Source organism: Malus sylvestris, chromosome 3 (genome assembly GCF_916048215.2).
Source record: "Malus sylvestris chromosome 3, drMalSylv7.2, whole genome shotgun sequence".
Taxonomy (NCBI): Eukaryota; Viridiplantae; Streptophyta; class Magnoliopsida; order Rosales; family Rosaceae; genus Malus; species Malus sylvestris.
In genome coordinates, this window is record NC_062262.1 from 19,462,993 (window position 1) to 19,473,140 (window position 10,148).

Genomic DNA, 10,148 nt, shown 5'->3' on the forward strand with positions numbered 1-10,148 from the left:
TGCCCACCCAAATAGAGAGAGAACAAGAACAAGAAGATGATGGTAGAGAAAGGAGAACACATCTGAACGGAGAGGTCCCCAACCTAACTCAAAGCCCATAGTTGAGACACCTGCAAATCAGAACAACGAAAGAGCATCTCCAATGAGGGATTCTATATGGATATAGAAAAATGGTCGATGTAGCCTATTTTAGAGTTTTGAGGAATTTTTAGGGCTTTATAAATGAATATCTCCCAAAGAGGGGTTATTTACTTTCAGGGAGCTTATATGTAGTAATTTAATTACGCGATCAATTTTTTCTTCTTCTTTAAAATCAAACAAGATACCTCAATCTTATCCGTTAGTTTGTTTATTTGAAATCGGATATGATAAGATTTCATTTCATAACTAAATTGTAATGCCCTACAATTTAGGTATGTTGTTTGTTTATGTTTTCGGTTTAGGTCTCTAAACTTCCAATGTCATTTTAATATGTAATGTGTTTTTATTTAGAAATTAATAAAAGTAAGCCCTTTTAGTTGAACATTTTATATGATTTTATGTCTTAAGCATTAAATGTACAAATAAAATGGAGGAGAACCTTTGGAACAAAAATATGTAAATAAAAAGAGTTTAAAAAAGAATAAAAAAGAGTATAAGTGTATTCACAAGTGGGGGAGAGTGGCTAAATTTGGCTCACATGGGAGCTGCTTTTCTCGTGGGGCTTACTGCTTTTTGGGGCTAGATGTAACCTAATTTTTTCTACCCAAAAAAGAAGTTACGAGCCCAAGTGGTGGATCTAGCCCCAATTTCTGACTCATTGGGGATGAAATTTCTCATTAGGGCTTCAAATGTAGTAGCTTTATGGAGGATAAAACCCTCATTCTAAGAACTTCTAAACCCACAACCTATCATCAACTGACGACCTACTACACCTGAAATCGAAGAAGCAGATCATCAACAAAATCGAAGAAGATCATCAGAAAATAAAAGCAGAAGATCGCTAAAAAATTGAAGAACGACTGCAAAATTGAAGAAGAGGTTCGAGGGTCAAATGGAATAAGATGATCGCGCAAACGCAAATGAAAATGGAAATTGCGGAGACGGACTTGTAACCTGTGTGTGCGTTACATAACCCACCTTATTACATTCATAAATTATCATATCTAATTTTGTCTATCTCATATATTGACACAACAAATAATGAACTAGATTCGTAGCCATTCTAATTGAGCATAACATATCAATCCAGAACACCAAACAGTCAAATGAGCTTTTCACTTCAATAAAAAAAAAAAAAATTTTAACGAAAAGCTTCTGGTACTGTTCACTTTAATGAAAAACCATATTTTTATACTAAAAAGTCAATTATAATCCTATTTATTTTACCTTTTATTTTACTTACTCGTTAAAACTCAAAATTTTCAAATTAGTTTCCTAAAAAAAAAATACCACTTTTCTTTCACACCCAATTAGTGATATGACTCGTTTGGCAGGGTAAAAAAATGAAAAAGAGAAAGAAATCGTGGAATTGACTCTGTATCTCCCTGTCTCATTAGTCATTAGTCGTTTCCAGCGTTTCATTTTATTCTAGGGTTTGTTTCTTCACCCTCTGGCTCTCCAAATCCCCAAAATCCATGGCCGAGATCATTAACATGCCTGTCGAGTCCTTGGACCGCCGTCGTGATCGCAAAGAGAAGTCCTCCGATGACCCCCAATCCCCGCCGCAAGAAGCACCAGCTCCACCCCCACCAGCTGCACCATCGCGAAGACGCGACAGGGACGAAAGGGACAGAGGCAGAGACGATAGGGACCTCGACCGCCCTCTCAGTCGCCGCCCCGATTACTACGATCGAAATCGCTCACCTCCGCCTCCTGCTATTCGAGAGAGAGATAGAGAGAGGGACTATAAGCGCCGGAGCAGCCTCAGTCCTCCACCCCCGTTTAGGGACCGAAGACACTCCCCACCGCGGAGGTCTCCACCCCCTCCGTTCAAGCGGTCTAGGAGGGAAGATGGAGGGTATGATGGCAGGAGAGGGAGCCCCAGAGGAGGGTTTGGACCTGGGGATAGGAGGTGAGTGAGTTTTGTTGGTTTTCCTTGAGTTTTACTAGTGGTTACAGATGCGTTTGTGCTTCTTCTTTTTCTGTTTGTTTTTGGAGAGCGAAGACGAGAGATTAACTTTAGTAGGTGGAGAAATTGAAGCTTTGCATTTTGACCTGGAATTGAATTTGGACATGGAGATTTGAGGACATACCGAAAATTGTCCCCAATTATTTCTATTTATAAGACCCATAGTTGCATTTTGATGACTAAAGTATTCAAGAATGTTAGAGGAACATGTGAATCTTGGGTTGAATACAGGGTCTCCACAATCTTTTGCTGAAAAACAGAAAGCATCTGTTCCCTGGTGCATAAAATTACACGTTCCTTGTGGGTTTTTGTAAAATTCAGATCTAAATTTGTTGTTTTATGGATATCCTTAATCATCAAATGATTACGGCCTTTGTGGTTTGAAATGTTCATCTGGCTTGTGAGTCATATAACCACAAGTAATTCGTCACTTGATTTCTTGTATTCCGGTGGTTGGAAGGTAGCTGTGATGAGCATGTCAGTGACATCAATTTTAGTGGAAATTTTGTAAAAAGGGAACTAGATTGATTATAAAATACATGGTTCCTGTAATTTCTTTTTAAAAATTGGGGATAAGTCGGATTTCTGTTTATGATAACCATTCTTACTACACTGGCAACGTGGATGCAATTAAATAATTCTTTTTAACTAATAAAGGGAAAAATGCCTTAATCTTAGAGGAAGGGCACTCGAATGTCTCTCTTGCTTGTGTTTTATACAATACTGCCATGCTGTATGCCATTCCTGGTCCTTTAATGCATATTTGTTCTTTTGGTTGCATATCTGTTGGATCTTTTGGCCTATTTCTCAGTTTCAGTTTATGGTTTGTTTTTCTTCAGTATAAAGTTTGAAATATTTGGCACTTTATATGGTAGTGTCTTTGTTGTTCAATTTTTTGAGCATTGTTCATTTGATCTTTTGATGCACAGGTTTGGATATGATTATCCAAGTGGATATGATCGTGAGATGGGGGGTAGAGCTGGTTATGGTGACGAAAGACCTCATGGTCGGTATGTTGGACGCCCATCTGGTGGCTATGGTCCTGGTGGTAAGTGCTTAAATGTTTTTCAGCGACTTTTTATGGTTTGGTGTGGGTATGTTTCAGTCTTAATAATAATATAATGAAGTTTTTATGTGTTAATGTGATTAAGAGGTAGTCAATCAAGTGATTGGAAGGTTTATGGATGATAAGATACTTTTGCTAATTATTAAAGTCATGAGTTTTCTTATGTGGTGAGCTCTATATGGAAGTGGTTCAGTGTTGAAGCTGAACAGACTTCCATTGCTATATGATCTAAAAGCTTTCGTAAAATCTTTGACCATCTGCTTTGACATAGTGTTAAGGAAGTGTAAATAAGTTCTAGCTAATTCAATGGTACGAGTCGTGATATAAGGAAGCCTGGGCATGGTATGTTGTTGGGAATCACTTAATGTTTACAAATTAAGACCAAAATTTTAATATTTTTAATTAGAAAATTTTGGTCTTTTTCTCAGACTGGGATTCAGGAAGGGGTGGTTTTGGTGATGCTTCCAACACTGGGACTACTCAAAGGTTGGGATTTTATCCTGCACTTAGTTCTATTTTTACTCATTATGTTTAATTACTTATTCCTTTTGTATTTTCTTTTTCTTTTATTTTATATGTTTACGATGTTATTAATTTTTGCTTACTTAGAATGAAAAGTTAAAATTATTCCTATTCTTTATCTATTATTTGGTTCTCAGCTGTGCTTCATTTGAGCACACTGTCCATTAGTTTGGGATTCTTGAATTTATCAAAAGTGAAATGTTAATCGAACTTCAAAGTGTGGTATTTAGGGCACTTTGTTATTCAGCATCTTGATACATAGCCATACATAATGTGGCATTTCTCCTTTTCTTCTGTAGTAAATTTTAATTTTTTTTCCAAATCTTTAGTTAAGGTCTTGTTAGTAGGCTAGATTACTAACACTTTAAATTTTGACTGGATGACTGTTGTAGCTTATGAACAAGGTTATGCTTGTTGAATTGCTTAGATTTAGTCTGTACAGTATAGTGCCTGGTGACTGTAACTTAATACTTGTATGATCCATCTATGCCCTCTGCCATCCTGCATATTTATGATTTTTTTCCATGCAAGGCTATGAAAATGTCATAAATTTCAATTTATCAGTTGTGAAAAATAGGTGTAATCTCTCTTTTCAATGGTTTTTTCTAGTGAAATAAAATGGGTATTAGAGAGTATTTATTGTTTTTTATTTGGTTTAATTTGATTTGCTTTTAAATCTGCTATGCTTAACCTTTGGAGTAAATGCGAAGCTTTGGAGAGAAGTGTTGGAATCTAAAGGTCTTTGCCTAAACCGATCAAAGACAGAATATATGGAGTGCAAGTTCAGTGCAAATGGAGGCCCAAATGAGTTAGGGGTGAGGATCGGAGATCAGGAAGTACCAAAGAGCGACTGCTTTCGCTACCTAGGATCTATCTTGCAAAAGAACGGATAATTAGATGGAGACCTCAACCATAGAATACAAGCTGGATGGATGAAGTGGAAGAGTGCATTCGGTGTGTTGTGTGACCGCCGTATGCCATTGAAGCTCAAGGGAAAATTTTATAGGACAACAATAAGACCGGCGATGCTCTATGGCACAAAATGTTGGACGGTCAAGCATCAACACGTACATAAAATAGGTGTAGCGGAGATAAGGATGCTTCGTTGGATGTGTGGGCACACGAGAAAGGATAAGATTAGGAATGAGGATATCTGAGGCAAAGTAGGAGTAGCCAAAATTGAAGGAAAGATGAGAGAAAATCGGTTACGGTGGTTTGGACATGTGCAAAGAAGGCCTATTGACGCTCCAATTAGAAGATGCGACTACGGGACAGAGGTCCAGGGCCGAAGGGTTAGAGGAAGATCTAGAAAAACTTTGGAAGAGACTTTAAGAAAAGACTTAGAGTACTTGGATCTAACGGAGGACATGACACAGAACCGAGCGCATTGGCGTTCTAGGATTCATATAGCCGACCCTAGTTAGTGGGAAAAGGCTTTGTTGTTGTTGTTGCTTTTAAATCTGCTATGCTCATCCTTGTCTTTCAACTTACAAATAAACATCTTGACATGCTTGACTGTGTATTGACTCTCTTAATTTAATTGATATCTTTGGGGTTGGGGATATTTTCTTTCATTGAGTAATGTGACATATTGAATAACTTTTCAGAGAAGGGTTGATGTCATACAAACAATTCATTCAGGAGCTTGAAGATGACATTCTTCCATCTGAAGCTGAGCGCAGGTACAGAATGGAGTAATTGTAAAGTAGATGACATTTGTTTGGCTTAACTTATGATTTTGAATAATACAGTAGTGATTGCAACTTATTTATAATGCAGATATCAAGAATACAAGACAGAGTATATATCTACCCAGAAGCGAGCTTATTTTAATGCTCATAAAGATGAGGACTGGTAATATTGTTTTACTTTGTTTCTTTCCTTTAGCTAACGTGTATCATTCTAACAGAACTAGCTTGTGTCTATAGGCTGAAAGACAAATATCATCCCACAAATCTGCTGACTGTTATCGAAAGGTGTGCACTTAAGCAGAATTTTGTTGGTGGAAACTGTTTTTTTTCTTTTCAAGTGCTTCATTCTGTTTGGGTGACGTAATCTTACAAAGCTGATATTGTTATTTTTTTTTATCATAACTCGTTGTACTAAACTATTTTCTTGGGTTTCTATCTAGGAGGAACGAACTTGCACGAAAAGTAGCAAAAGATTTTCTGCTTGATCTACAAAGTGGGACCTTGGACTTGTAAGAACTGTCTACACCTTGTATGCATGTTTGATTGTGTCTTATGTCTATTAAAGCAGGCTGATGGTATTTTGGCTTTTGGCGCAGAGGCCCAGGTGTCAATCCTGCAGCTCCAAATAAGCCAGGACACAATAGTGAACCAAATTCTGAAGATGAAACTGACGTGGGTGACAAGCGGAGACGGTCTGGCAGGGAACCAAATAAAGATAATGATCTTCTTTCAGTTGCTCCTAAGGCTCACCCAGTCAGTTCTGAGCCCAGACGTATACAAGTAGACATTGAACAAGCGCAGGCCCTTGTTCGCAAGCTTGACTCTGAAAAAGGAATTGTGGAAAACATTTTATATGGACCTGATAATGACAAAAATAGAGAAAAATTGCATGGTGGCTCCAGTGGCCCTGTTATTATAATACGGGGTTTGACATCTGTAAAGGGCTTGGAGGGCATTGAGCTACTAGACACTCTTAATACTTATCTCTGGCGCATCCATGGTTTAGATTATTATGGAATGAGTGAATCAAACGAAGCAAAGGGTCTACGGCATGTGAGAGCAGTGGGGAAGAGTTCCGATCTGACTAGTAATGGAAATGAGTGGGAAAAGAAGTTAGACTTGTGTTGGAAAGAAAGGTTGCAGAGTCAAGATCCTTTGGAAATAAGGACTGCTAGGGAAAAGATAGATACTACTGCTTCTGAGTCCTTGGATCCCTATGTTCGCAAGATTAGGGATGAAAAGTATGGCTGGAAGTATGGTTGTGGAGCCAAGGGCTGCACGAAGCTCTTTCATGCTTCTGAATTTGTGCACAAACATCTGAAATTGAAACACCCTGAACTTGTGATGGAGGTGACTTCCAAACTGCGCGAGGAGCTGTATTTTCAGAATTATATGAAGTACGTATTTTATTTTTAGAACTATGCAAGTTGATATTATGCGGTTCTTTGGATTCAAACAGTCATGACGTTTATCTCTTTATGTGGTTTTTAAAAATATAACCTCATGCAGTGATGTGGATGCACCTGGTGGAACTCCTATTATGCAGCAACCTGTACTGGTAAGAATCTTTGAAATCAACATATTATTGTTTCTATTGTGGCTGTGTACATTATACCTTTCCTATGTATGCATGTACCCAGGAAACAAATTGGTAGCATAATTTCAGGTTTTTGCCTCCATCCTTTCTCTATGTAATTCAAGGTTTAATAAAGACTTTGGGATATTAGAAACTTGACCAGTTGGTATTGTTATAGTTTATTACATGACTATGTGGTCAGTTTCGAACTGTATATTTCTAAGTTTTATTAGTCTTTCCATACAGGAGGCAGATAAAATTTAGGCAAGAGTAATAACCTACTAATAATCCCAATATCACAATGAATTGAATCATATGATCCTAAATGCATTCAAATGGAAATAACAATTTTAGAACAATACTCGAGCAGACTTTTAAGTTTCCTTTCTTAGAGTTGAGATGCATTTCTGTATGCACATAGGGACAAGACTTGCTTTGACTCTGGTTTTCCCCCCATTTAAAAGTGCATATTTTTGGTGTATCAATATCTGTTTTGTCTTGGTTAGAGTTTTTATGCTATTTTTGTAGTATAGTTATTATAAATGCGTAATTTTGTTGCTTGTCCATTTTTCTTTTGGTATCTTTTTCGAAACATCATGTGATGATTGGCTTATTCACATGATAAGCTAGGATTAGGATTATTCAGAATTGGGTATACTAGTTTTATTAGTTCTGTATTCCTTTTTTCCACCAACTTTTCTGACTACATGTTAAAAATTAAAGAAGTAAACATGTTTTAAATTGCAGTAGTCTATTACAGTAAACTTAATTCTATTAATATTTCACCCTGTTTAAATATGTTATTCCCCTACAAATCATCTTTTATGTTATTGTTAGCATTGTATTTGATTCACTCGCATCACGCTGATTTTGTCATTTACAGAGGGACAAACCCCAGAGGCGTAGGCCTTTAGAGAATAGATTGAAAGACGAACGGGGTAATCGTAGAGAACGAGAAAATCGAGTCAATGGTGAAAGATTTGATAGGTCTGATAACATGCAATCAAGTGAGTTCCAGCCCAATAATGATGGTCCAGATGGAGGAAATCCTGATGACCCGATGTTTGAAAATTTTGGTGGGCAAGGAATGCGCGTTGGTCCTCCTTTCCCATCAGATATACCGCCACCACCTGTATTGATGCCTGTGCCTGGTGCTGGGTATGTTCACAGTTCTTGGACATTGTTTTCATTATATTTGAAATGGCATTGGTTTCTTTCTTTTTATTTTCATTCTTTCTTTGAGATCAAATTATGTATTGGTTTCAATGCAGTCCGTTAGGACCTTTTGTTCCTGCTCCCCCTGAAGTTGCAATGCAGATGTTGCGAGATCAAGGTGGTCCTCCACCTTTTGAAGGCAGTGGTAGAAATGTGTGGCCTGGACCCCAAATGAGTGGGCCAGCCCCAATTCTTGCTTTATCACCAGCTTTTCGACAGGATCCTCGACGTTTAAGAAGGTAACTTATGTTTGAAACATAATTGAAGTGTAGACTTTCTGACTGGATCCGGTGATTGGTGTTGGAGCCAAGCTCAGTATATATTGGTTTTGTGATTGAAACAATTAGTAATTAGATTTAAGTATGTTCCTTAACTTTTAGATAATGAGGGAAATATGTTGTTCATAAGTGGGTTCGTTGTAGGGAAAAATCTTCTACTAGCTCTACCAGAAATAATTGAAAATAACTGAATACAACTTACATGGGATGTCTGAATACCAAATTATTGATTAGATTTCAATTTATGCAGTTATCAAGATCTAGATGCCCCAGAAGATGAAGTGACGGTGATAGACTACAGGAGCTTGTAGATATTTTTGCAGGCAGGACGGTCAAAGACTTGACTCTGTATAAGCTGCATATTATTTCCAGGCCAAGGCAACTCCAGTACTCTCGAGGTCAGCCAGTGAAAGTTTGTTGCATCTTGACTTGACTGCAGTTTGAAGTTGTAGTAAAATGATCTAGCAGGACATGGGCCCTGATGGTCGTTTAGAATCCACCGCTCTTTTTCGTTGACGGTGAGGCGATGAGCGTGCTGTTAGGGATGTAACTCATGTTGACTTTTGATTTATTGAGAGGTATTTGAATTCCTGAGTTGTTTGAAATCATAATCGCTGGCTGTAAATTGGAGTTGTGAACATTATAGATTGCAGATGGCTTTGCTGCATTTGTTTCCTTTCCATCTTGTTGGATTAAATTAAATTGTCAATGACTAATACTCAACTGTAGATTAGTTAGTCATTTGTAACTTTTGCCCACTTATGTTTTCTTAAGTTGAAGACTGCTGCTTTGTTTTTTTAAATTGTCATTACCATCTCGGATCTGAAGCACACGACGTTGCTGGTGGCGTTTGTTTCGGTAATATCAATCATCTTCCCCCTTGTATTTTGGGCTGGAATTTATTGAATGGATGGTCTTATTTAGAATCCTCTCTAGATCGTCTTTGTGAGGATTTTGAGAATACGTGAATCGTGTGATCAGAAAATTTAAAATTGAATACAAATAGTACTTGACGAAAATTAATTGTAGGATGTATGAGGAACATACATGATTCACGGATTTTTGAGATCCTGACAATGAGAGGATCCGGGGAGGATCTTGTTGGGTCTTATTTATACTCTTTTTTTTTTTTAACCTTTCACATTCTTTTCAACTTTTGGCCTATTAAAAATATGGATAATGCTGGGATTTTTAAACCAAATTTGCAGATCAAATAATGTGTTACCAATAGAAAGAGAAAATTGTAGCAATAGTCCTTCAATTTTAACTCAATTGGAGCAATGATTCCTCAACTGAAAATCTATTACGATTGGTCTCTTAACTCATCAAAACATGTAGCTATGGTCCTTTTTGTTAACTCTATTAAATCTTCCGTCAAAATGAGTTATGTGCCACGCACGTGAGATCAAAATCAAGGGGCATTTGACTTAATTAAAAAAATTATAAAAATGGTCTCTTAACTGTAATCCAATTGGAACAATGATTTCTCAACTTTGAAACAATTGTAACAATGATACTTCCAACACGACCCTCTAAACATGAAAATTTTGTAACGAATGAAACGAGAATACGTGTACAAATTTCATGTAGATGAATTTGTAGGTTGCAATCTCTGTTTACAACTTTTCTTTGATTCAGTCTTCAAATTTGATGTAGATACGTAGGTTGTTGATAGGAGCATATTTATACG

General features: G+C 37.2%; 1 protein-coding gene across 1 annotated transcript; it reads left to right on the plus strand.

Annotated features, from left to right (window-relative positions):
• Positions 1-1,520: 1,520 nt before the first annotated feature.
• On the plus strand, positions 1,521-9,206 carry LOC126615520 (serrate RNA effector molecule-like). Its single transcript, XM_050283338.1, has 12 exons — positions 1,521-2,053; positions 3,040-3,158; positions 3,605-3,662; positions 5,306-5,380; positions 5,478-5,552; positions 5,627-5,674; positions 5,830-5,898; positions 5,986-6,786; positions 6,899-6,947; positions 7,849-8,123; positions 8,237-8,419; positions 8,709-9,206. The coding sequence occupies exons 1-12, from the start codon at positions 1,617-1,619 to the stop codon at positions 8,767-8,769; spliced, it is 2,250 nt and encodes a 749-aa protein (XP_050139295.1). The 5' UTR covers positions 1,521-1,616; the 3' UTR covers positions 8,770-9,206.
• Positions 9,207-10,148: the final 942 nt, after the last annotated feature.